The following is a 25,366-nucleotide window of genomic DNA, read 5'->3' as shown; positions in this document are numbered from 1 at the left end:
CTGCATATAGGTTAGAAGAACCTAGCACAATGTAGTTTATTCATATCGTAGGATTACAACATTGCTTAGAAAGAACAAAATAGTGCTTAACAGCCCACCTTCTAAAATAAGTGATAGTTTTTTTGTGGCGCCAGTTAAGAGATGTCGATGATGCTGAGTAGACACCAAACTTAGGTGAAAACATACATTATTCAATAGACGGTGTTGAAGAACTTCACACGTGACATAAACAATATTTTTGGGGTATATTGGAAGGATCGTTTATTTCGGCACAATTAGATATCAATAAACATAAAATTAACTTATAAAATGGTTAATATATGTCAAATTTTAATTGTAAGAAAATATTTTAGATTCCTAAATTTGACCCTATAATAACTAACATTACTTGAACTATTGTACATATGTTACCAAATCATAACTAATGAACAATCATGCTTACAATTTATATTCACTCATCTATGTGGAAAACAGTTTAATTCTATTAAATTTAAATTTATTTGATTAGAATTGTTTAAATTTACACACTTTAAATTTATTTTCTATCAATTTTTTTTTTAAAAATTAAAAATTAATTTTTAAATGTAAATACGTGAGTAGATTTTTCAGGATATAATCATAAAAGTGTTTACAACTTTTTATTTATTCACAAAATATAGGTATAGTTTGAGCCCTCCCAGCCCTAAAATTTACCGAGCTTGAGTTTAGTTTTGTTAACCTCTTCAGACTAAGTCCATTTGGACTTTGGATATATATTTTGAGCTTAACCCCATTTGGGTTAGGACCGGTCCAAAAATTCAAAACTTTGTATTTTAGTTCAAATATTATCATTTCTGCAATCAAAGTAACATTATTTAAAAATATTTTTGATCCAAACTCTAATACAACAATATGAAAGTGTTTAATACATCTTATTGTTTGATCATTACAAGTGTCACATTTAAATTTTGCAAATGTACCTTCTTCTTTTATGTACAACATTTTTTTTTTCAAAATACAAAGTATGAAACGTTGAATCATGTTTATCATAAATTTTGTTCTCTTATATATTTAGTTTTAATTTATATTTGATTATTTAAATTTGGTTTTTTTATAATATGTTTTTAAAACAAACGGAAAAGTAAATTATTTTTGATAAAGAAGAAAAGTTTAAATTCACTTTATATATTTTTAAAACAGTTGAAACTATTTTTTTTATGAAAATTCACATGTATTAAAACGACAGAAGTGACTATGATAAATTATTTTTTGAAAGGCCCAAAAAGCTCGAAAAGCACTGTAGCCTTATAAAGACCAGACCAGACTTTAAATTTGAGATCCAAAATATTTTCGGACCAGACGGGGCTCAAATATTTACGGACTTAGCAAGTTTCGGCCGGGACGGACCGGCCTGAATTGACACCCCTAGTTGCAACAAATGGTGTCTTCAAGGTTGTGACTCTAAGACTGGTGGATATTGCAAGAACGAAACTGGTGGACTATAAACTTAACGTTCATTTCCTCTTAATACTGAAAAGCGACAATAACAATAAACAATATTTCTTGCTATTTCACATCTCAAACAATTATAAACTACAACTGAACAAATAAGTTTTGATATTTAGTTTGTTTGTTAAGAGCGGTCATGGATGGTAAGTACTGAATGTTTCTTCTTAGACAATTGAACATTGTGAATTTGATTTTTGCTTTCAAGAGAGACCTTTTTCGTCATATACATTGTTCAGAAGCTTAATGAATATGAAACAGAATAAAACCAATCAGAGCCGTGCCTATGTGTTAAAAAAAAGAGGCAACTGCCTCAGGCAGGCCCCTCTTCATATGGTTAATTTTGGGGCTCCATTTTTACAATCAATTGGTCTAAAACTATTTGTATATGTCTATTTTTATTAATATTTTTCTACAAATTTAATTATATTCTTTCTGTATTAAAATAAGTGGGTTTTAAGGTTTTTGCGCACTGATTAACAAATTACAAATTTTCATTCAATCTTTCTCGTTTGTCTAAAAACAACAAATAAGTACAGATAATTCAGCCAATAAAAAATCATAATGCAGAATATAAATAGTCAAAAACATAAAATTGCATTTACTTTTAACATAGAAACTTGAAAACATTAAAATGAAACAATTTTTTTTTTCTTTTAAAGTGACACGAAGGAAGTATCATCCTTTTCCGATTTAAGTTCTATATATAGCTTTACCTTTTGAATATTCACATATTGATTGTTTTATATATTTTTTTTTATTTTTCTTCATAATTTTATCGTATACTCCTCTTATTCAATTGGTATTATAATGTTAGATGCTTTTATAACTTCGCAAGTACATTTTTAATTTTTTTTAATTAGCATGGGTGTGAATTTTTTGGGTCATCATTCTTTGAATAAATGTAAACAATCTTAATAAATATTTTTCATTAACTATTTTCATATTTATGTTTACTAACTTGACAATCAGAAGAAATTTTTTTTTTTATTACGGCTCCAATTTTTAGAATTGCCTTAGGCTCCATATAGTCTAGGCACGGCACTGCATGGGATTTTGAGGAATCTATGCCTATGTAATTAATGACCAAACAATTCTATACCTTTTGGAATAACAATGTTCATGGAATTAAGGTTAGTATTCATGTATATCGTTAATTGAGCTATCATCTACGTGCTACATTACATAATAAGCTTATACTTCTGGTCAAATGAATGTTGAAGTACTACTAGAGAAAATAATTAGTCAATTTAATCACATCATAGATAAAGTTTACAGAGCTTTGTTTTATCTGCTCGCAGCCAATCACAATATACATAAGACTCTAAGGCCCTGATTGGCAGAGCATTAGCATTAACAGTAGCAGTATGCTATAGAAACAGTATGCTGCAGGATCTGTATGTTTTTGCTAACTGTTTAATAGGATGATTGGTAGAACAGTATGAGTATGCTATTTAAAATTATTATAAAAATTAGTATATAATATATAATATATTTATTTTTAATTAGTATATTAATATATTTATTTTAAATGAATATATTTCTAATATATATATATATATATATATTAACATATAAAATTAAAAAGATATATACTTAATTTATTTTATTTAAAAATTTAAAAATTATGTTTATATTGAAAAATATTATTTAAAAATAAATTTATAATTAAAATATATATATATTAAAATTATATTTCACATTTAAAATAAATTAAATTATAAAAAATTAAATTATAAAAAATTAAATTATAAAAAATTAAATTATATATTTTAAACGTGAAAAACTATTTTTTTAAAAAATATTTTTATTATAAATTAATTTTAGAAATCAAAATTTTATTTTCTGGATATAAAAATAATTTTATGATATTATTAAATAAAATAAATGAATTAATTATATATTTTCCTTAATTTTATAAATTATAGATGCAAATGCTCTTATAAAAGCTTCATGTGAAAGCATTGGCCAGAGAGCATTTGGAGAGCATTTGCATTTAGTAAATACTTCTCTAAATACTTTTCTAACAATTGTTGATTGGATAATGTAGAGCATAATGCTAATGATAATGCTCTATCAATCAAGGCCTAAAAGTTAACACTTTCTACATCCTTAACCTTAAACAAAACTTTGGCGTAAATCTCTTCCAAAGGATTACCACAACAAAGGTTAGATAATGTTTGGTCAAATGTTATTGTATCCGTTTGAACCAACAAAAGCGTCTGTAGTCCAACGGTTAGGATAATTGCCTTCCAAGCAATAGACCCGGGTTCAACTCCCGGCAGACGCATTTTTTATATGTTTAATGGGGAATCTTTTTGATGCGACAACATAGTGTATATGTTTTAGCTACAGACATCTCTCAATCGATCTTGGTTAGTTTCTTACACTGTTTGCGGGTCCATTGACACGTGGCGGTCGGCGATTGGTTCTCTTTTTAATTTTTTTTTTAATCAGACAAAACAAAACAAAACAAAACAAAAACAAAAAGAAAATTTAAGAAACCTCTAACAGTTTCAGCTATAATCATACCCTTATGCTTTGGCATGCACTGATACACATAATGATTTGGGCAGAGTTTACATTAGATGATTACAGAGTATATGTAGCATAATCGCAATGCTCATATACATTGGAAATAAACGTCAATAACCATATACAGTAGTACCGTACCATGGTTCTTACATTAACAAAAAAAATTGAACTTGACAATGTTAATATATGATTATATGAGCTTCATATTACAAATCATTGAGCACTTTCACATGGCAAATATCTCTCTGAAATTAAAAACAGTTATGCTCCAAGTTTCATCAGTTACAAATCATTGAGCAGTAGCACATGTCTCCTCAGTTATGTTCCAAGTTTGATTCACAGCCTCAAGAGTCAAGACCAAAATAAAAGAGAAGAAAACGAACCGGGATTGTTGAGACTTGTTTCTATCTAGTTGTGATAAACAGATTAAAATATTTCTACATTTTATTTAGGACTTTAGGAGTTAGATCATCATCATTCTGACAGTGGACATAGTTTACATATTTTTGGCAATGCCAACTACAGTGACTAAAACTATGATCGCCGTTTACCAATGTTAAACATGAGGGCCACCACTTTGTGACCTTTTCAAGAAAATGAAAGGCGTTAACCGGTAAATATCGGTTGTACCCCTAGTTTAAAGGGTAAAACGCCATAGATCAGACGAATCATCAGGGATGTTTTGGTCTTTTCCACAACATTTTTTTCACCCATGCCATATCAGTTTAATTGTGTGTAGATGTAGAAAGACACAAGTCTTACCCTAGTTTCACAACAGTCTCTATCTTTCTCTGTTAATCTGGGAAGACTTTTGATTCCCAAGAGGAAAAAAAAAAAAAAAAAAAACTAAAAGTGAAGTTTAGTCTTTTCTTCTTGCCGTGAGCAGTTTTAATGGCGGGTTACAAAGCAGATGATGATTACGATTACCTTTTCAAGGTGGTTCTGATCGGTGATTCGGGCGTTGGAAAGTCCAATCTGCTCTCTCGTTTCACCAGGAACGAGTTTAGCCTCGAGTCCAAGTCCACGATCGGCGTCGAGTTCGCCACTCGTAGCTTGAATGTTAAGGACAAAGTCATCAAAGCCCAGATTTGGGACACTGCTGGTCAAGAAAGGTTTGTTGTGTGACTAGTGTCTCTTCTCAATCTTGGTTCTTTACTCATTCGCCTTTAGAATTTATGGTTCTTTCATTGTAGATCTTAGGACCAGCTTATCTTGATGAAATGCAGCAGATATAAACCAATATGTACTTTGACCAATAACCAATAAGATAGCTTTTATATTATTATGGTCATTTTTGTAGGTACCGTGCGATCACTAGTGCATACTACCGAGGAGCGGTTGGGGCGCTTCTTGTCTACGACGTTACACGACACTCCACCTTCGAAAACGTTGAGAGGTGGCTTAGGGAACTCCGTGACCACACCGACCCAAACATAGTCGTGATGCTTTTGGGAAACAAATCAGATCTTCGTCATCTTATAGCTGTTCAAACCGAAGATGCTAAGTCTTTTGCGGAGAATGAATCACTCTACTTCATGGAGACTTCAGCGCTTGAAGCTACTAACGTTGAGAACGCGTTTTCGGAAGTACTCACTCAGATTCACCAAGTTGTGAGCAAGAAAGCAATGGAGGCTGGTGACGATTCAAACTCGGGTAATGTTTTTAAAGGAGAGAAGATTGATCTTGATGTCTCTGCTGTGAAGAAAACAGGTTGTTGCTCCAACTAAAGACTTGTTAGTCTCTTGCTTAATTATTTGAGGGGTTTGGTCTGTGTCCCCAAGCTAAGATCTTTTTTATTTTTTACATTCAAAATACTTTTGAAGATGTTTGCTTTATTTTTAGGAAACAAACTGTGTTATGCTTTTGATTTGCTTTGCTTGAAAGTTGCTTAGTTTTGGTCTGATTATGTACTGGTTGAGGGATTTTGTAATTTAACCCGTTTTGGTCTGATTTTTAACAAAAATAAAAATTGTATTTTATTAGAATTAGTATTTTACAAAAAATCACACTTGTACGTGATTGAACCGTTTTCATAAATATACACGCCTATAAATTTTATTTTCACTATGCTAAAAATTTCATATAAGATTTTCAAAAGACCATCTACAATAGAGTAAATATATTTTTACTCTATTATAGAGTAAATATATTTTTACTCTATTATAGAGTGAAAATAAATTACTATTAGAGCATTTTTACTTTAAATTTTATTTTAGAGTGAAAAAAGAAACTGAGCTGGAGATGTCCTAATAAATCATTTTCTGAGACTTAGAACTCCATATATTTTAGCGTAAAAACATTAATGAGTTTGTAATTAAATTATTGGACTTCCACCGAGTTATGCATTTTAATTGGCTTTGCTTGAAAACTGCTTAGCTTCGGTAAGATTCTGTACCGATTGATGGATTTTGTGGTTTAACCGGTTCCGGTCTATGGTTTGTTCAGCTTGTTTTCTTTTCAGTCCGTAAAAATCTCTAAACCAATAATTATTCTGCTAAATTTCGTGAAGAAACAACTAATAATAGAAATTATTGACAACATTTATAATTCTTTTTTTTTTAGAAAATCGATTTTTTGTTTTGTCATTTGACTTTTCTTGACTAAATCACAATCGTCACAAACGCCAAAAGAATATTCCGTTACAAAACATGACGGATCCAACCGTTTCCCGCCAAGTGAACAGCCCTTTGAAACGTAACGAAAGTAACGGCGAGTTCAAACGTCTCCTACTCCCCGAAACCTCTCAATCCGACGATCCCAGCGAGTCACCGGCGGAGCCACCGGAGAATCAGGTAGTGACCGTAGAGGAAGACGGAGAGACCACCTTAGAGTCAGTTCCTCCGTTCTCGTGGGCGAAGCTATGGAAATTCACGGGACCTGGGTTTCTCATGAGCATCGCGTTTCTAGACCCTGGAAACATCGAAGGGGACCTACAAGCCGGAGCCGTGGCTGGATACTCGCTTCTGTGGCTTCTTCTATGGGCCACGCTGATGGGACTTCTCATTCAGCTTCTCTCGGCTCGGATCGGTGTCGCGACGGGTCGGCATCTGGCGGAGATTTGCAGAAGCGAGTACCCGTCGTGGGCGAGGATACTGCTTTGGTTCATGGCGGAGGTTGCTTTGATCGGAGCTGATATTCAGGAAGTCATCGGAAGCGCTATCGCTCTTCAGATATTGACACGTGGGTTCTTACCTATTTGGGCCGGTGTTATCATCACCTCGCTTGATTGGTAAGCAAGTTAGGTCAAAATTGATGATATTCTCTATCTTTTGATGTGTGTTCTTGTATCATGGGGTTTGATTGGTAAGCAAGTTAGGTCAAAAATTGGTGACTTTTAATTGTGTTTTATTTTCTCATGTTGTTTGCTTGGTAAGCAAGTTAGGTCAAAATTGATGATATTCTCTATCTTTTGATGTGTGTTCTTGTATCATGGGGTTTGATTGGTAAGCAAGTTAGGTCAAAATTGCTGAATCTCTCTATCTTTCATGTGTGTTTTTGTACCATGTCCTTTGATAGGTAAGCAAGTTAGGTCAAAATTGGTGATATTCTCTCTATCTTTTGATGTGTGTTTTTGTATCATGCCCTTTGATTGGTAAGGAAGTTAGGTAGATGCTCTCTTTTTTTATGTGTGTTCTTGTGAAATAGCTTTTTGATTTAGTTCATATCTGGAGAAATTGAAGAGGATCAGATGCTTATGCTTAATCTTGTGAAATGACAGCTTCTTGATTTCGTATTTGGAGAAGTGTGGAATGAGGAAACTAGAAGGTCTTTTCGCGGTTTTAATCGCGACAATGGCTCTTTCCTTTGCTTGGATGTTCAATGAAACTAAACCGAGCAGAGAAGAACTAATCATAGGTACTTGAAATTTTAAGAATATGACATTGTCTTTTATTGATACCAGTTCTTGATTTTTTTTTAATTATTTGATGACTTGAAAGGCATTCTTATTCCGAAGCTCGGATCAAAGACAATCAGACAAGCTGTTGGAGTAGTGGGATGCGTAATAACGCCTCACAATGTGTTCTTGCATTCCGCTTTAGTGCAGTCCAGGAAGACCAACCCAAAGGACATACACAGAGTTCAAGAAGCTCTCAACTACTACAACATCGAATCAACCGCCGCGCTTTTTGTCTCTTTCATGATCAATCTCTTTGTAACCGCGGTTTTCGCTAAAGGGTTTTATGGAACCAAACAGGCTGATAGTATAGGACTAGTTAACGCGGGACATTACCTACAGGAGAAGTATGGCGGCGGGGTTTTCCCCATACTATACATTTGGGGGATCGGTTTGTTAGCTGCTGGACAAAGCAGTACCATTACAGGAACTTACGCTGGACAGTTTATAATGGAAGGGTTCTTAGATCTTCAGATGGAGCAATGGCTATCAGCTTTTATAACAAGAAGCTTTGCGATTGTGCCAACTATGGTTGTAGCGCTTATGTTCAACACATCAGAGGGGTCGCTTGATGTTTTAAACGAATGGCTTAACATTCTTCAGTCGATGCAGATTCCTTTCGCTGTTATTCCTCTATTGACTATGGTTTCTAATGAACATATCATGGGTGTCTTCAAAATCGGACCTTCGCTTGAGGTAAGCTTGTTTTGTTTTATTTTTTTTTTCATTTTTGTTTGTTGTTGTAATGTGAATTGTAACGAGTCAGTTTTTGAATCTTTGTAGAAGCTAGCGTGGACCGTGGCGGTGTTTGTGATGATGATAAATGGGTATCTTCTTCTTGATTTCTTCATGGCAGCAGCGAACGGGTTTTTTGTTGGGTTACTGGTTTTTGCTGGAGTAGTGGCATACGTCAGTTTCATCATTTATCTTGTTTCCTATAGAAGATCACAGTTTTCTTCTTGGTCGAGCTTAGAAATGTCACAGAGAGTTGTTTCCACAGAGACGTAGAAAACCAAAACTGACTCACGAACTTTTCAGCCCTTAAACACGTCAGAGCAAAGACAGAAGCGGTTTGATCGATTTTGAGTTGATGGTTCTGCTGCATTTTGTGCTCGATTGCTGGATTTCAGAGAGTAGACCAGTGGCAACTGGGTTGTGAGATTAGGGAAAGACCGAATGGGATACATTTGTAGATTGATTTGTTGAATTTGTATTGTAACATCATTGCAAATATTGAGTAGAATTATGTAAAATACGTTCAACATTAATAAACAAAGAAGCGGTTAACCAGAAGAAGAAAAACAAAAACAAAAAACAGAGAAGTGTGGTAGTAGTAAGGTTAGAATTAGAAACATGTTACCTTTTTGATCTTAATTATATTATTGGTTGCTGCAGATTCATCGATTCTGTGAGTATTTGTGCCGCTGTTTTCTATGTTAATTTGAATGTTTGACTGATCATTTGCTTATGTGCATTATTTTGTAATTTATTAGCAACAATTTGATTTTGTCATTTATTAGCAACAGTTTGAAAAATTGTTCATCTATGTTAATAAAATGAAGTAATTTCGAGTTCAAAATTACAAATTCTGCCACTAAGATATTAATCATTTACCCATCTTACCATTAAATATTTTTCCATTATTTAAAACAAGCATGTAACATACATTAATCGTTTCTAAATAATTAATGATAAACAATATTATTTCATATATAATGGAAAACAAAAAATATAATGGAAACAAAACAATACATTTTTTTTACATAATTAATTATGTATTGCTAATAATTTAATATTTTAATTATACATGTAAATACCAAATTTATTAATATATAAATTATTGATCCCAAATAATATTCAAAAAAATTATTTTACAGTTTATTCTCCAATCTAGAATTCGATCTCAAAACTAATAAAATATATATACAAAAAATATTATAAAATGATATTTTGAAACAGTAAATTACTATAAAAACATTCCGGCCGGGCCCGTTTCAAAAAACTACCCAAATCTTTAAATGCTAATTATTTTAAAATTATATATACACTTAAAATGCTGACTATTTTAAAACTATATAAATACATTTTAAAATGTTGACGTGATGGAGAAAGTATGGTGACGCTTAGGAGGCAAGCAATTATCTGCCGATGGTTAGAGACAAAACATTAGGTGTCACATCAGACACACTAACTTAACTGAAACTTTCCTTCACTATGCCGCAAAATCTACTTCTTGCCCAACTAAACAATGTATGTTTTAGCTAGCCGTCAGCTTTCTCAGAAAAAAATTGGTGAACGATAGAAACTTCTCAACTTCCGATTTTTTTCACCAATCCACCAAACTTTTTTAAAACAGAAAAAAATCTCCTTTTCCCACGCTATTACAAAACACACCCATGACTTCTCAATCTCTTACCCAGCCAAAAATCTGAGTCCCTAACTAGGGTTCTTTTCTTATCTCTCTCTCTCAAGGGAAAACGAAGATGATGGAGTCTAAGTCTCCGGTCTGCAACACGTGCGGAGAGGAGATTGGTGTGAAACCAAACGGAGAGTTCTTCGTTGCTTGCCATGAGTGTAGTTTCCCGATCTGCAAAGCATGTCTTGAATATGAATTCAAAGAAGGTCGAAGAATCTGCTTGCGTTGCGGCAATCCTTATGATGGTATTATCACATTTATTCAAATGTTTTTCCATAAATTTTTGCTTCTTCTTTTTTTTGTTAAACGTAGTTTCACAGTTTATGATTTTTTCTTTGTTTACTCCTCAGAGAATGTGCTTGATGATGTTGAGACAAAGACATCTAAACACCAATCCACTATTGCAACACACATCAGTAACACTCCTCAGGTGTGTACTATACGATTAGTTGCTTTTTTTGTCTTAATAAAATTTTCAAAACGTATTTGATTAAGATTTTCTTTATTATTTTGTAGGATTCTGGAATTCATGCTAGACATGTAAGTACAGTCTCCACAATAGACAGTGGTAAGAACTAATATCCAAAAGTTTAAAATTTTGATGAGTTTAAATAGTTTAAAAACTAACCAATGAAATTGTGATTTGTCCTTGAAGAACTTAATGATGAATACGGAAACCCGATATGGAAGAACAGAGTTGATAGCTGGAAAGACAAGAAAAGCAAGAAGAAGAAGAAACATGCAAAGGCAACAAAAGATGAAGACCCTGATGCTCAGGTTCCTCCCCAACAGCACATGGAAGATATATCACTGTAAGCACATTCTCAATCATGGAACAACATAGTCTTTGTACATTAATCACCAGAAAGTTTGAGAAACTGATTGGTCTGTGTCATTTCTCAGAAACGCAGAGGCTGCTTCTGCTACAGATGTGCTCTCGGTTGTGATACCTATCCCAAGGACAAAGATAACTTCATACAGAATCGTTATCATCATGCGACTGACCATCTTGGCTCTGTTCTTCCACTACCGTATCACCCATCCTGTGGACAGTGCTTACGGTCTATGGCTAACATCTGTGATATGTGAGATCTGGTTTGCTTTCTCATGGGTGTTGGATCAGTTTCCTAAATGGTCTCCTATCAACAGAGAAACTTACATCGACCGTTTATCCGCAAGGTAACAAATCTTTCACAATTACTTAACCTACACGGTAGGTCAAAATATCTCCGATATCTTGTCTCAAACATTTGTGCAGATTCGAAAGAGAAGGCGAGCCATCACAGCTTGCAGCTGTGGATTTCTTTGTCAGTACAGTAGATCCGTTGAAGGAGCCTCCTCTGATCACTGCAAACACCGTTCTTTCGATCCTGGCCCTTGATTATCCGGTGGATAAGGTCTCTTGCTATGTATCTGATGATGGTGCAGCGATGCTTTCGTTTGAGTCTTTGGTTGAGACAGCAGATTTTGCTAGGAAATGGGTGCCTTTCTGCAAGAAGTACTCGATAGAGCCACGAGCTCCGGAGTTTTACTTCTCGCTTAAAATCGATTACTTGAGGGACAAGGTTCAGCCTTCTTTTGTCAAAGAACGTAGAGCCATGAAAGTAAGTAAGACAAAAGGCTTTATCCATAACATTATCAAAAACTTAACTCTTGGTTTCTTTGTAGAGAGATTATGAAGAGTTCAAGATCAGAATGAATGCTTTAGTGGCCAAGGCTCAAAAGACACCAGAAGAAGGATGGACAATGCAAGATGGAACCTCTTGGCCTGGAAACAATACTCGTGACCATCCCGGAATGATTCAGGTTTTATATCTCAAACATTTCTCAAGAATATACTCGTAGATTCTTCTTCTGACGTTTTGATCTTCTCTTGGTAGGTTTTTCTTGGATATAGCGGTGCGCGTGATATTGAAGGAAACGAACTTCCAAGATTAGTATACGTCTCTAGAGAGAAGAGACCTGGATATCAGCATCACAAGAAGGCTGGTGCAGAGAACGCATTGGTAAAAACTTCAACTTATTGGCATAATCCAAGAAAACTTGTGACACAATCCTAATGAGTTTGTTTTCATAATTTCATTGTAGGTGAGGGTTTCCGCGGTGCTAACGAATGCTCCATTCATTCTCAATCTTGATTGTGATCACTACGTCAACAACAGTAAGGCCGTCCGTGAAGCAATGTGCTTCTTAATGGATCCAGTCGTTGGTCAAGACGTTTGCTATGTTCAGTTCCCACAGAGATTCGATGGAATCGACAAGAGTGATCGATACGCTAACCGAAACATAGTTTTCTTCGACGTAAGTTACCTAAAAATTTCCCTCATAAATTCAAGAAAATCTTGAATTTCTTCTGATACCTTGTGACTTTTAATTTCAGGTTAATATGAGAGGGCTTGATGGGATCCAAGGACCGGTCTATGTCGGAACCGGTTGTGTCTTTAGAAGACAAGCACTGTACGGATATAGCCCACCTTCTAAACCAAAGATGTTACCGCAATCTTCTTCCTCGTCTTGTTGCTGCTGTCCAAGCAAGAAAAAACAAACACAAGATCCTTCAGAGATTTACAAAGACGCAAAGCGAGAAGAACTTGACGCTGCAATCTTTAACCTAGGAGACCTAGACAACTACGATGAGTACGAGAGATCCATGCTCATTTCACAAACCAGCTTTGAGAAAACGTTTGGTCTCTCTGCGGTTTTCATCGAGTCTACACTTATGGAGAACGGTGGCGTTCCTGACTCTGTGAACCCTTCAACGCTCATCAAAGAAGCTATTCATGTCATTAGTTGCGGATATGAAGAGAAAACTGAATGGGGAAAAGAAGTAAGTAACTCTTTCTTATCTTTACTATCAATATTTAAAACTATTACTATATATGGTAATATATTGTAATAATCTTTATTTTTGTTTTTGTAGATCGGATGGATTTATGGATCAATCACGGAAGATATTTTGACGGGTTTCAAGATGCATTGCCGTGGATGGAGATCTATTTACTGTATGCCACTAAGACCAGCTTTTAAAGGGTCAGCTCCTATCAATCTATCTGATAGGCTTCACCAGGTTCTGCGTTGGGCTCTTGGCTCGGTTGAGATCTTCCTTAGTAGACATTGTCCTCTCTGGTATGGTTGCAGTGGAGGCCGCCTCAAGTGGCTCCAGAGAATGGCTTATATTAACACCATTGTTTATCCCTTCACTTCCTTGCCTCTTGTTGCTTACTGTACCCTTCCCGCCATTTGTCTTCTCACCGGCAAATTCATCATCCCAACGGTAACTTGTCAAACAAGTAACATTTTAGGGGGTTGTGTATTTTGGTTATTTTACTAATCTTGTTGTTATTTTATTGCAGCTATCAAACCTAGCAAGCATGCTGTTTCTAGGTCTCTTCATATCAATCATCTTAACAAGCGTCCTTGAGCTTAGATGGAGTGGAGTGAGCATTGAAGACTTGTGGAGAAACGAGCAGTTTTGGGTGATTGGAGGTGTCTCAGCTCATCTGTTTGCTGTATTCCAAGGCTTCCTCAAAATGCTCGCCGGTCTCGACACAAACTTCACAGTCACATCGAAAACCGCAGAAGATTTGGAGTTCGGTGAGCTTTACATTGTCAAATGGACAACTCTCTTGATCCCTCCAACATCACTTCTCATAATAAACTTGGTTGGAGTCGTTGCTGGATTCTCTGATGCTTTAAACAAAGGTTATGAAGCTTGGGGACCATTGTTTGGGAAGATTTTCTTCGCCTTTTGGGTCGTTCTTCATCTTTATCCTTTCCTTAAAGGTCTTATGGGAAGACAGAACAGAACGCCCACCATTGTTATTCTCTGGTCTATCTTGCTGGCTTCAGTGTTTTCTCTTGTTTGGGTTCGTATCAATCCTTTTGTCTCTAAGACTGACACGACCTCACTTTCGCAGAACTGCCTTTTGATTGATTGCTAAGAGGTGATGCTATGTATCCCTTTGAATGATTGATGATCTGTTTTTTTGTTGTTGTTTTGTAAAACTTTCCTTTCTTGTCACAGAAGTTTTCTTATGTGGTTGCTTGTTCCACAAATTAAGTAATATTCTTGTTGGACAAGTTAGGTTTGAAGTTTCTGTTACTTCGACATGTTAAAACTAATCTTCAACTTCTTCTCTTTTGGTCACAATTCTTCACTTTCTTAAATATCTTACATAATATATCTTTGACTATATAATTATACTTTTCATCAAAAATATGCAAACATTGAGACAAACACATAACATTACAATCAAGATGCTAGTAGAATGATATTTTGTTGTTCTATTCAGTTGAAACAAAACCCTGCGAGTTGAATTATTTTTGATTAGTTTGGTGAATATGTCTCATTCAAAAAAAAAAACTGAAATTAAAAAATAAAAACAATACAAATCAGAATCCATGAGCAAAAGTATCAGTGTCAGGCTGAGGAAGGTCATCAAGTAATGAGTCAATGCTACATCCTTCCACAAGAAGCTTCTCATTGAATCCAAAGTCATCAGTAAACACACATTCAGGTACCATCCTGTCTAGTCCGTAAAGGTCATCTTCATTCTTCTTATTCTCTTCCTCAACCGCCACAAAATCCTTCTTCTTGTTACTCTCTCTGCGTCTACCTCTTGCAGGCACAGAGGAAGACGACAAGGCTTTCAAATCCAAACTCTTTATGTAATCCTGCAACAGAGAAGGTCTTGGATACTTAGATCTACACTTTCTCTTAGAGAATTGTCTTCGTTTTGTTGCGTTCCAGTGGTTCTTGATCGAGTTCTCTGTTCTTCCAGGGAGTCTTTTGGCAATCTCTGCCCATTTGTTCCCAATCTCTTTATGAAATTGTATAAGCACTCTGTCTTCTTCTTCACTCCATGTTTCCTTCTACAACAAATATATTCATAATCTCTAAAAACTATCTAATCTTTAGTTTCCTTAATCATCACTACGTAAATGGTAGGTTACTAGTTCATACCTTAATGTCAGGTCTCAAATGGTTATGCCATCTCTCTCTACATTGCTTCCCAATCCTTCCCGGTAACACTTGTGCAATATGCGACCATTTTCGCAATCCATATTTCTCCACAAATTGAATCACTATCCTATTATAAAAAACAATTACTCTTTACTAATAAACCGCAAAAATGGAAAAGTTTATCCAACTATTGTTAGTAATATTGCATAATAACTTAATGTAGTTCAAGGAGTCTCATATTTTAATGAGACTAATATATAATTTATGAAGTATTGATCTTAAGCTATATTATGTTAATGACGAACCTGTCTTCTTCAGAAGTCCATTGTCCTTTGACTAATGTTGTTTCTTTCTTTTCTTTCCATGATGATGACGACGAGGATGAAGACAACTTTCTTGTCAGAATTGGTTTGGTCTTATTGAAACTCATCGATTTATAACAATCATTATCCGCAGAAACACATGAAACTTCATCTGGCATTACGAAGTTCATAGGCTTGGTGATCTCTCTAGGAGGGTAATCAAAAGAGATCATCCCCATCATCATGTTGTCTTGTTTCATGTCCATAGGTCCATGTTTATTGACCATATTGACCATATTGTCTTGGTAAGCGCAATGCTCGAAAAGAGAACTATTGACACAAGAGGGCCTAGTTTGGATACCGAGCAAAGGATTTGAAGATGTAGAGCCATGATGATGATGATGATGATCAAACTGATGATCATGATCAAGATGTTGGAAGTCTTGAAGAAAGCTTGTGGGCTTTGATTGGTCAACGACTTGGAAGGGGAAATTTTCTTCTTTCATTTGTTCTTGATCACGTGTGAAGACGGTTTTGTTTAGAGGAGCAAATCCACTCTCGCCGACGTAATTCTCCATATTTTTTGGAAAGAAGAGAAGAAGAAACTAATTAATTAGTGGAAAAAAAGTGAAGTGTTTTTGTGTGTTGCTTTGTTCTTTCTTGTATTTGTATGGTAGGAGAAGCAATAAAGAAAGACATTTACTATACCCATTAATTTGTTAGTAAGAAAGTAACGTATGGAGTTTGTTGTTAGCACTAATGTTATTTTGATTTAATTAATTAATTCTAGAATATTTAACCTTTTTGGTTTTTTCTTAAATTGAAACTAATTTCATTGTTTAAATTTTAAAGTGTTAGCAGTTGAACTCTATGGTTTAAAATGAAAACTTTTGCCAACTTAAAGATTTAAAATGTGGTTTTCCCTAACATGAATGTAAGGAAGAAAAAAGCAAATTTGTTTCATAGTTTATACTTAATTAAGATTTAAAATGTGATTTTCCCCATATTCAAGTTTAAACTGTATAATCTTGAAGTAAATTTAAATATATTGGAAATGAAATAAAGAAAATGTGAGATAAAAAAAACTTTTCTGTTGACGTTACATATTGGGTGCTGTTAAATTTGGGGTAAACATAGTTGAATGTTTGACAAAACGCTAGTAGGAATTTAATCTACCTTTTAATGTGTTAACAATTCATCTATTGTAAAATATATTTAGTTGAGTTAGTTAATTTCTCGCATAATGTAGTCAACAACAAAAGTAATAACCATTTTGATGCTAAGGAGTGTCTTGACCATTTAGCTTTAAGGTCTATAGTCTAATTAATGGATTCAAGAAGAGAAATATCTTAGTTTGACGTTACAAAGGATAGTATCTTCTATGCTAGATTTTCTGCATTCGTAATTTCTTATATAAGAGGTTGTACTAATTATTTGTAATTTGATACAACTTAATTGATGGGATTAAGTGGGCTTAGAAACCTAGACCACGTGGTTACGTCGAGCGCAAGGTATGCATTGGTATACTTCTGTGTGCACCAAAACGGAAAACAACTGCCTGAACCGGCCGGAAAATATATGGAAGTAATCCCGTAAACACTATAAGATATTTTGGAAAGCTATTCTGACGTTCTTGAGAAACAGGGAAGAGACTTGAGGTTGTCAATGATTTTGGGTTCAAAATCCCAAACCGGTTTCTTGCAATCTGTTAATATAAACGACTTCGTCAAAAGTAGGAGCTACCAAAGAGACAAGTAGCTCGCTTTGGAAGAAACTACGAAACTTGCTAAAGAATAGTGAGATTCATTCTCTGACATGCAAAACTATAAAGCATAGAGATTGTTTAAAATTGATATAGATAACCTCCAAAAATTGTTGATATCTCGAGGGTACTCAGATTCTAAACCAACAGAAGTAAAAAAAAAAGATAAAAAAAAAACAAGAGATCCCAACGCGATGTTCTGAGACAGAGCTAACACCACAAAACAAACTCTTTAACCAGTGATGTTCTGGGACTTGTTGAGGATAACACCTTCATACTTAACTTGGAACCACTTCATGGCATCATCCTTTGTGACTCTATGTTGAATCCCAACGCGAGTCTTGCACCTACGGCGACGAGCAACACGGTATCCAGGACGTTCAAGAACAACATAGAAGTCCATACCATAGATACCAGTGGAAGGATCGTACCTGAAGAACAAAAAAAATGCAGAATCATGAGAAAACTACTCTCTCTTAAAACAAAGAGTGCTCTAACAAAATGAGCCAAACAAACACTTACTTGATTCCAAGATCAATGTGCTCCTGGATACCGAACCCAAAGCAGCCAGTGTCACTGAAGTTCCTCCTCAGGAGCTCGTACTCCTTCACTTTCAATCCGCTCTCAAGAAGCTGCATCGCCTTGTCTCCCCTCACGGTGACGTAGCAAGCAATCTTCTCGTTACGCCTGATTCCGAAAGACCTCACAGTGTACCTCGCTGTTCACAATCAACAACCATTCTCAAAATTACAGACACAGCATATAATTAAAACGCTCAGACATACCCTTGGAGAAGACAGGGGTTTGACCACTGAGCTGTTCCAACACCTACACAAATTACCGCCAAAACCCTCGTTCAGACAAAACAATGGTAACAAAGCAAATGATGCTAAACCGTAAAGACTTGATTTTGAACCCTCTTCGAAGTAAAGAACGAACCTTGGAGGCACGAGTGAGACGATCACCACTCTCACCAACAGAGATGTTGAGAACGAGCTTCTGGACCTTGATGTCCCTCATAGGGTTCGAGAGCTTCTTCTCTGACGCCTGCATCACAGTACAAGTAGGTTAAAATTCTAAAAAAATGAAATCTTTTCGAACGGAAGCAAGAAGCAAGAAGCAATCTAGAGGATACAAGAGTTTGAGCAAAGGTACCATCTTTGGGATTAAAGACTCGAGGGAGATGGGCTAAGAGGAGTGGCAGTGACGGCCGCGAAGTCTGGTAATTATATGAGAGACGCTTTAGGGTTTGTTCTAGATGTAATGACGAGAGTGCCCCGCTCCTAGATATGACAAATAAAAAATAAACTCCGTTGCCGGGACTCGAACCCGGGTCTCTCGGGTGAGAGCCGAGTATCCTGACCAGCTAGACTACAACGGAATTGTTGTTAAGCTAAGCAACCGTAGTTTATTTATCTGTTTATTCTGGCTAGTTGTTATTTGGAATCATTTGCCTTAAGTTAGTCATAAATAAACCATTTCATAAATCAGTATGACTGTATAGTACATGATTTGAAGGTTAAATAATCATATAACAAATAGCTCTGAAATTAGAATTTCTAAATCCATTAAATTATACAAACTAATAATCCCATAAAACACAAATAGTAACTTCTGTTAATGCGAAAAGAGAAAGAGTATTGAGATTAGCCCTTGTAAAAGAAAGAGAGTCATAAGCTTTAATAGCAACAAAACATAAGACAAACATTCAAGAGGAGGAATAAACAAAACAAAAAGCAGAGCAAGCCTTCCTCTTCTGGTAAGAAAATGGATCTCTTTGACTAATAAGATACTTTCACCTTCTTCTCAAACCTTACTATATAAGAAAACTCTTGACTAAATATCAGGGATATATATCTCATATCGGAAATTCTAAAGGACATTAAATAATATATAAAGGGTTATGGTCAATCCACTAATCACTAATTGGTTTTAAGTTGGAATACCTTGTGTAGATGAATTTGAGCGATCTGTTTTGTTCTTACTCTGATACCATGATAAGTTTTTTGGGCTTCCAACTTAAAACTAATTGGTGATTAGCGGATTGGCCATAACCCTTTATATATTACTTAATGTCCCTTAGAATTTTCGATGTAGGATATATATCCGGATATATATCCCTAATACTAAACTCACTAGGTAATAAACCGCGTCTTGCGCGGAATATGATTATTAGTTTCATTATTTTTTAATAAGAAGACATTAATCTTTTTATCTGGATATCGGTTCGGGTTTAAGTTATTTTTTTGTTTTTAATCTCCTAAAATATAACTATCATTTTAAATTAATCTTTATTTGGTTTGTTCGGTTAAAATATTTTATGTTTTAGCTTTTTTTTCCTGTGATAATAAAAAAATTACTATTATTTGTTTGTTTTCATGTTATGAACCTTAGATAGTCGTGATGTCGAACCAATGGTTTCATATTATAGTTTCTAAACGGATAATAGTTAAAAAAAAAATTATTAAGACAACTCATTTTACTACAATTTGGTTGATAGTGAAAGAAACATTAAAAAAGAGAATATTTTAACTTCCAAAAAAAATAGATATTTTAGTTGTGGTAAATACTTAGTTATAAGGTGCTCACGTCAATTTGCACATGTATGTGTATGTAAAAATATATAAAGATGGTTGATAAATATATAAAGATATTATTAATTAATATTAAATGACATTTTTTTCAAAATAAAACATGAAAAATAAAATTCTTAAAATGAAATTATTTAAAAAACAATATTGTCAAATTTATATAAACTATAATATATAACTTATATATAATTCGTTAAATATATATATATATATATATATATATATATGCATATAACATATCAAATTGGATATTCGTTCCTCTAAATATTGATATTTGTGATTTGTTTTTTTTTTTTACGGATATTGCATTTTAATATTTGATTTGCTTCATAGAGTAACGGATATCCGGATTTTTTGGTTCGAATCAAAACGGATAACGAATCGAATCAAAATTAATGAATAATTTGTCTAGTTTTATTCGTAAACAGTAAAAATAACGTACAGAAAAACCATGCATGTGAGTTTTATATTAAAAGGTAAAGTACATAGTGTGAACATATTTATGTAGAGTTTGGTTGAAACACTCTCTACATGTGACATGTGTCCATTTTAGTGTGAACACCTTTATTACAATGCTTTTACACATGACATGTGTCAACGCATTTATTACAATGTTTTTCCTAAAATATATAAGAGCAGCATTAACCCAGATGCTTATAGGGGTGCTTAATGATTTTTAGATTAAAAAAAAAAGAAAATGATGAAATTAAAGAGGCAGCGGTGCTTAATTAAGCGCATGAAGAAGCGCGTCTTATTGGACACGCGTCGCGAAGTCGTCACTCCGCGTCCTTTTCTCTCTCTCTCGCGAAACACAAGTCTCGTGTTTCTCTCTCGACGACTCCGCCGCATCGTCTTCTCTCAACCCATCTCTCCTCTTGATGATCTCTCCTCGTCTCTCTTTCACTATCCTCGACGAAAGCGAGGTTGATCTCTCCTCGTCTCTCCGTCTCCATCCTCGACGACTCCGCCGCATCGTCTTCTCTCAACCCATCTCTCCTCTTGATGATCTCTCCTCGTCTCTCTGTCTCTATCCTCGACGAAAGCGAGGTTGATCTCTCCTCGTCTCTCTGTCTCTCTCCTCGACGACTCCGCCGCATCGTCTTCTCTCAACCGATCTCCCCTCTTGATGATTTGTCCTCGTCTCCATCCTCGACGACTCCGCCGCATCGTTTTCTCTCATCCCATCTCTCCTCTTGATGATCTCTCCTCGTCTCTCTGTCTCTATCTTCGACGAAAGCGAGGTTGATCTCTCCTCGTCTCTCTGTCTCTCTCCTCGATGACTCCGCCGCATCGTCTTCTCTCAACCGATCTCCCCTCTTGATGATCTGTCCTCGTCTCTCCGTCTCCATCCTCGACGAAATCGAGGATGATCTGTCCTCATCTCTCTGTCTGTCTCCTAGACGACTCCGCGATGAATCTCTCAGCGTCTCGTGGAACAAGCCATCTCTCAGGGCCCGAGCTCTCCTCTACGAAATCAAAAGCAAGGTAAAGCTTCAACACGATTTGATCACTCGCATGCATTGAACGTTTGATAAAAAGTTGTGGTTATATGCGTAGGTCGTTTATAATTGAGTTGAGTTGTTAAAAAATTGAATCGAGATAGTATGAACTGATTGTTTATGATCATTTGGAATTGAATCCAGATAGTATTAACTGATCGTTTTTGATATTGAGTGTCGTTCTTGTCTGAGTTGAGTTGTTAAAAAATTGAATCGAGATAGTATGAACTGATTGTTTATGATCATTTGGAATTGAATCCAGATAGTATTAACTGATCGTTTTTGATACTAATTTATGTTTTCTTTCTGTGTGTATATCCGTTGAGTTGCATGGATCAAGGTTGTTGAGGGAGAATCGCCAAAGCTGAGGATTACATTTACTCGACGAACAGGTAAATGTCTTCATCTTTTAATGTTTTGGCAACTGGGCATTGATGTCCGTATTTAATAGAAGTGATGTTGAATTGAGAAAAGGTTAGCGTGTGGTTTGTGTTTGAGTACGGTTGTGAAATGGTAATTAATATATGTTAGATATATGTCAACTTGAAATGGGTTTGTTGCTAGTTGATTACTTCTCTTCTATCTTTAAAACACTGACATTGCATTCTCGATAATACCTCTCTTCCCTCTTTAAATCTCCTTCCTTCTTTCTTCCTCCAACAGATTCCTATATGTTTTTCTCTCTTCATTCTCTTGCGAAATGGATTTTAATCCATTCACTCAGCCTTCAAACTTTGTTGAGCTGCTTAGCAGTCAACAAAATGTAATCTTCGGAAACGTATCAGATAGCGTGTCACAATCTTCACCGCAAGTTCCCTTGACCGATGATTCAAACTTTTGTGAAGACAGTGAAGCAGTGCCGAAGGAAAGAAGGACTTGGACGCCTTCAGACGATGTGCTGCTCATCAGCTCGTGGTTAAACACGAGCAAAGATCCCGTAATAGGGAATGAGCAAAGGTGTAACGCTCTCTGGAAAAGAATAGCTAACTACTTCTCTGCTAGTCGAAGGCTTGCTGGCAGTGAGAAGAGAGAGGCTTCTCACTGTAAGAATCGGTGGCAGAAGATCAATGACCAAGTATGCAAGTTTCCTGGAGCATACGAGGCTGCATCGAGAGAGAGAACCAGTGGGCAAAATGAGAACGATGTTCTCAAAGTAGCCCACGAAATCTTCTTCGCTAACCATAAAAAAAAGTTCACTCTTGAGCATGCTTGGAAAGAGTTGCGGAATGATCAGAAGTGGTGTGCCCTATCTACTGCAAAAAAAAAAGAAGGAAGCTCCAAGAAGAGACGGTTTGAGGATGGTTCAGACTCGACAAGCTACAAAGCAACCGAAGAAGATTCAGCTCTTGATGATGAAGGAACACGTCGAACCCCGGGAGTTAAGGCCGCGAAGAAAAGCAGCAAAGAAAGGCTGTCTAAGAAGACAGTGGATGACGGGAAGGAGCTGGCTCACTTTGACACAATGTGCACCCTCAAGAAGCATGATTTAGTGGTGAAAGAAAGGGTGTCGAAGATAAAGTTACTGGACAGCCTCATTGCTAAACAAGACCCTCTTGCGGATTATGAAGAAGCTTTGAAGAAGAAACTCATTCATGAGTTAATGTCAAATTAGTTTAACTGGTTTCGGTTTGTCTTCTAAGTCTTGTTCTTGTTCTGTGTTGTTCTGTATCTTGTTGCTTAAGTTTCTATTGTGATTGAGTGTAACTTGTTGCATAATTTTTTGTTTAATATATATGTTTTGTGTTCTAATGTTGATCTCGTTTTTGTTGTCAGGTGAACGAATGCAGGAGCCATGTTCTGTTGGAGCATCCGTGTGCCGTTGGAGCAACAAGCTTCTGATGTCTTTTGTTTGCTTCTATCACGGACCTGAAGTCTTTTGTTTTGTTGTGCATTGTCTTTTGTATCACGGACCTCTCGTTTCCATGTACCACGGATTGCATTATTGTTGTGCATTGTCTTTTTGTACTAACTCTCTGTACCAAATCATGTCTACCATTATATAAAGTATGCAAGCTTTGGTCTTTCTTTGTACCAAAACATTTCTCTTCTTCTCATAGTTTCATCGTTCAACAATTCCCTTCTCTCTTTGATCAAAGTCACCAAACCTTCTTGTATAAACAATAAAGATCATCTTTGATCAAAATCACCCTTTGATCAAAGTCACCAAACCTTTGATAATACCTCTCTTTCATCACCTTTTCACTCCTGATTCTTAAAAAAAACAAACGGAAAGACACACTCTCAACCCCACCATATCCATAACACCAAAAAATATTTCTCTATTCATCTTTCTTTTCAATCACAAAAAATGGCCTCTTCTTCTTATCAAAACAATTTAAATGATTCAATTGATGAAACATTTGATGAATCATTTGATCAAATGTTCGATCAATATTTAGATCAAACATTTGAGAGATTGACCATCAATAATGATCAAGAAGAACGAAGGAAAAAAAGAAAAAAGCGAGCTTATATCGAACGAAATCGTGAAGAAAGCAATCTACGTTTATGGAATGATTATTTCAGTGAAACGGCAACGTATCCTGAAAAATATTTCCGACGACGTTTTAGAATGAACAAGCCATTGTTCATGCATATTGTTGATCGACTCTCGAACGAAGTTGACTTCTTTCGCCAAAAGAGAGATGGTCTTGGAAGGCTTGGTCTCTCAGCACTCCAAAAGTGTACAGCAGTTATCCGTGTCTTGGCATATGGTACTGCGGCGGATGCGGTCGATGAAAACCTCCGGTTCGGTGAAACGACAACTCGGTCATGTGTGGAGAATTTTGTGGAGGGAATAATTCATTTGTTCGGAGATAAATACTTACGAAGACCAACACCGGCTGATCTTCAACGTCTACTTGATGTTGGAGAGTATCGTGGATTTCCCGGGATGATAGGAAGCATCGATTGTATGCATTGGGAGTGGAAAATTGCCCCACCGCTTGGAAAGGGCAATATTCTCGTGGTTCGGGCAAACTAACAATCGTATTAGAGGCGGTTGCTTCATATGATCTCTGGATATGACATGCGTTTTTTGGACCTCCATGTACCTTAAATGATATCAATGTTCTTGATCGCTCACCTGTTTTTGACGACATAATAAATGGCCAAGCTCCCCAAGTGACTTACTCTGTGAATGGAAGAGAGTATCACTTGGCTTGCTATCTCACCGATGGTATTTATCCGAAATGGACCACTTTTATCCAATCTATTTCACTACCACAAGGGCGAAAGCAGTGTTATTTGCGCAACGCCAAGAAGCTGTCCGAAAAGATGTCGAGCGTGCTTTTGGAGTCTTGCAAGCTCGCTTTGCCATCGTTAAAAATCCAGCACTTTTTGGGATAAAGTCAAAATTGGTAAAATTATGAGGGCATGTATCATACTCCATAATATGATAGTAGAAGACGAGCGAGATGGATACACTCAATTTGATATTTCCGAGTTCCAACAAGGAGAAGACAACGGAAGTTCACATGTCGATCTCACGTATTCTACAGATATCCCTACAAATATCGTCAATATGATGGGTGTTCGAACTAGAATTCGTGATCGACAAATGCATGAACAACTGAAAGGTGATTTGGTTGAACATGTAATGGCGTAATTTGGACGTGATGAAGACAACCAATGATCTCGCATGTTTTTTTCAAATTAATCTTGTTTATTGTACTAATCTTTATTTTATTTTTGTTTTTTAAATGTATGTTTAAATGTGATCTTTTAATATGTTTATGTAATAAATAAATTTTTCTAAAAAAAAAAACCATGTTTAATATTTTATTTTCTTACCCACCCATATTAACCACCTGCATTGGAGGATCAAATATACAAGTTTCTTAATGAAATGCTTAACATATTTATATAAAAAGTATTAAGCACCCCAATGGGGGTGCTATGGATCATGGTTGCTCTAGA

General features: G+C 35.6%; 6 protein-coding genes and 2 non-coding genes across 9 annotated transcripts; 5 read left to right on the top strand and 3 right to left on the bottom strand.

The window, feature by feature from the left end:
• The first annotated feature begins 3,703 nt into the window (after window positions 1-3,703).
• On the top strand, window positions 3,704-3,775 carry TRNAG-UCC. The gene has a single exon. It is a non-coding gene; the product is annotated as a tRNA-Gly (tRNA).
• A 1,086-nt stretch (window positions 3,776-4,861) lies between these two features.
• LOC125602411 (ras-related protein RABA1d-like) lies at window positions 4,862-5,926 on the top strand. The gene is made up of 2 exons (XM_048774086.1): window positions 4,862-5,132; window positions 5,321-5,926. The coding sequence occupies exons 1-2, from the start codon at window positions 4,912-4,914 to the stop codon at window positions 5,745-5,747; spliced, it is 648 nt and encodes a 215-aa protein (XP_048630043.1). The 5' UTR covers window positions 4,862-4,911; the 3' UTR covers window positions 5,748-5,926.
• Window positions 5,927-6,342: 416 nt separating this feature from the next.
• On the top strand, window positions 6,343-9,198 carry LOC106414426 (metal transporter Nramp5). The gene is made up of 4 exons (XM_013855086.3): window positions 6,343-7,249; window positions 7,739-7,875; window positions 7,959-8,611; window positions 8,699-9,198. Exons 1-4 carry the CDS (start codon window positions 6,669-6,671, stop codon window positions 8,921-8,923), a joined length of 1,596 nt encoding a protein of 531 aa, XP_013710540.1. The 5' UTR covers window positions 6,343-6,668; the 3' UTR covers window positions 8,924-9,198.
• A 1,111-nt stretch (window positions 9,199-10,309) lies between these two features.
• On the top strand, window positions 10,310-14,481 carry LOC125602403 (cellulose synthase A catalytic subunit 8 [UDP-forming]-like). The gene is made up of 12 exons (XM_048774080.1): window positions 10,310-10,576; window positions 10,682-10,761; window positions 10,848-10,899; window positions 10,987-11,143; window positions 11,235-11,510; window positions 11,590-11,935; window positions 12,000-12,137; window positions 12,212-12,337; window positions 12,420-12,632; window positions 12,712-13,158; window positions 13,252-13,605; window positions 13,685-14,481. The coding sequence occupies exons 1-12, from the start codon at window positions 10,399-10,401 to the stop codon at window positions 14,270-14,272; spliced, it is 2,955 nt and encodes a 984-aa protein (XP_048630037.1). The 5' UTR covers window positions 10,310-10,398; the 3' UTR covers window positions 14,273-14,481.
• Window positions 14,482-14,667: 186 nt separating this feature from the next.
• On the bottom strand, window positions 14,668-16,637 carry LOC125602404 (transcription factor MYB98-like). Its single transcript, XM_048774081.1, has 3 exons — window positions 15,600-16,637; window positions 15,295-15,421; window positions 14,668-15,203 (listed from the first exon to the last, which is right to left on the bottom strand). The coding sequence occupies exons 1-3, from the start codon at window positions 16,172-16,174 to the stop codon at window positions 14,724-14,726; spliced, it is 1,182 nt and encodes a 393-aa protein (XP_048630038.1). The 5' UTR covers window positions 16,175-16,637; the 3' UTR covers window positions 14,668-14,723.
• A 783-nt stretch (window positions 16,638-17,420) lies between these two features.
• On the bottom strand, window positions 17,421-18,704 carry LOC106411668 (60S ribosomal protein L11-2). 2 transcript variants are annotated; one of them, XM_013852475.3, is made up of 5 exons: window positions 18,514-18,704; window positions 18,298-18,405; window positions 18,144-18,186; window positions 17,881-18,076; window positions 17,421-17,789 (listed from the first exon to the last, which is right to left on the bottom strand). In XM_013852475.3, exons 1-5 carry the CDS (start codon window positions 18,514-18,516, stop codon window positions 17,591-17,593), a joined length of 549 nt encoding a protein of 182 aa, XP_013707929.1. In that variant the 5' UTR covers window positions 18,517-18,704; the 3' UTR covers window positions 17,421-17,590. The 2 variants fall into 2 exon arrangements, with proteins under 2 accessions (XP_013707929.1, XP_013707928.1); XM_013852474.3 differs by lacking the exon at window positions 18,514-18,704 and having other exon boundaries at window positions 18,298-18,411.
• On the bottom strand, window positions 18,667-18,739 carry TRNAE-CUC. The gene has a single exon. It is a non-coding gene; the product is annotated as a tRNA-Glu (tRNA).
• Window positions 18,740-22,148: 3,409 nt separating this feature from the next.
• On the top strand, window positions 22,149-23,060 carry LOC125602405 (glutathione S-transferase T3-like). Its single transcript, XM_048774082.1, has one exon. The coding sequence runs from the start codon at window positions 22,149-22,151 to the stop codon at window positions 23,058-23,060; it is 912 nt and encodes a 303-aa protein (XP_048630039.1).
• The last annotated feature ends 2,306 nt before the right edge of the window (window positions 23,061-25,366 follow it).

This window comes from Brassica napus, unplaced genomic scaffold (assembly GCF_020379485.1).
Source record: "Brassica napus cultivar Da-Ae unplaced genomic scaffold, Da-Ae ScsIHWf_2838;HRSCAF=3618, whole genome shotgun sequence".
In the NCBI taxonomy this organism is placed as follows: domain Eukaryota; kingdom Viridiplantae; phylum Streptophyta; class Magnoliopsida; order Brassicales; family Brassicaceae; genus Brassica; species Brassica napus.
The sequence above is the reverse complement of the archived record's forward strand: the minus strand, read 5'-3'. Positions and strand labels throughout refer to the sequence as shown.

Coding starts and splice junctions, on each gene's coding strand:
- LOC125602411 (XM_048774086.1), top strand. CDS start 4,912: ATGGCGGGTTACAAAGCAGATGATGATTACGATTACCTTTTCAAGGTG. Junction 5,133..5,320: donor GACACTGCTGGTCAAGAAAG/GTTTGTTGTGTG, acceptor TCATTTTTGTAG/GTACCGTGCGATCACTAGTG.
- LOC106414426 (XM_013855086.3), top strand. CDS start 6,669: ATGACGGATCCAACCGTTTCCCGCCAAGTGAACAGCCCTTTGAAACGT. Junction 7,250..7,738: donor ATCATCACCTCGCTTGATTG/GTAAGCAAGTTA, acceptor GTGAAATGACAG/CTTCTTGATTTCGTATTTGG. Junction 7,876..7,958: donor CAGAGAAGAACTAATCATAG/GTACTTGAAATT, acceptor ATGACTTGAAAG/GCATTCTTATTCCGAAGCTC.
- LOC125602403 (XM_048774080.1), top strand. CDS start 10,399: ATGATGGAGTCTAAGTCTCCGGTCTGCAACACGTGCGGAGAGGAGATT. Junction 12,138..12,211: donor ACCATCCCGGAATGATTCAG/GTTTTATATCTC, acceptor TTCTCTTGGTAG/GTTTTTCTTGGATATAGCGG. Junction 12,633..12,711: donor GAAACATAGTTTTCTTCGAC/GTAAGTTACCTA, acceptor TTTTAATTTCAG/GTTAATATGAGAGGGCTTGA.
- LOC125602404 (XM_048774081.1), bottom strand. CDS start 16,174: ATGGAGAATTACGTCGGCGAGAGTGGATTTGCTCCTCTAAACAAAACC. Junction 15,422..15,599: donor TGGACTTCTGAAGAAGACAG/GTTCGTCATTAA, acceptor TTTTTATAATAG/GATAGTGATTCAATTTGTGG. Junction 15,204..15,294: donor ATTTGAGACCTGACATTAAG/GTATGAACTAGT, acceptor TATTTGTTGTAG/AAGGAAACATGGAGTGAAGA.
- LOC106411668 (XM_013852474.3), bottom strand. CDS start 18,411: ATGCAGGCGTCAGAGAAGAAGCTCTCGAACCCTATGAGGGACATCAAG. Junction 18,077..18,143: donor AACCCCTGTCTTCTCCAAGG/GTATGTCTGAGC, acceptor GATTGTGAACAG/CGAGGTACACTGTGAGGTCT. Junction 17,790..17,880: donor CACATTGATCTTGGAATCAA/GTAAGTGTTTGT, acceptor TTTGTTCTTCAG/GTACGATCCTTCCACTGGTA.
- LOC125602405 (XM_048774082.1), top strand. CDS start 22,149: ATGGATTTTAATCCATTCACTCAGCCTTCAAACTTTGTTGAGCTGCTT.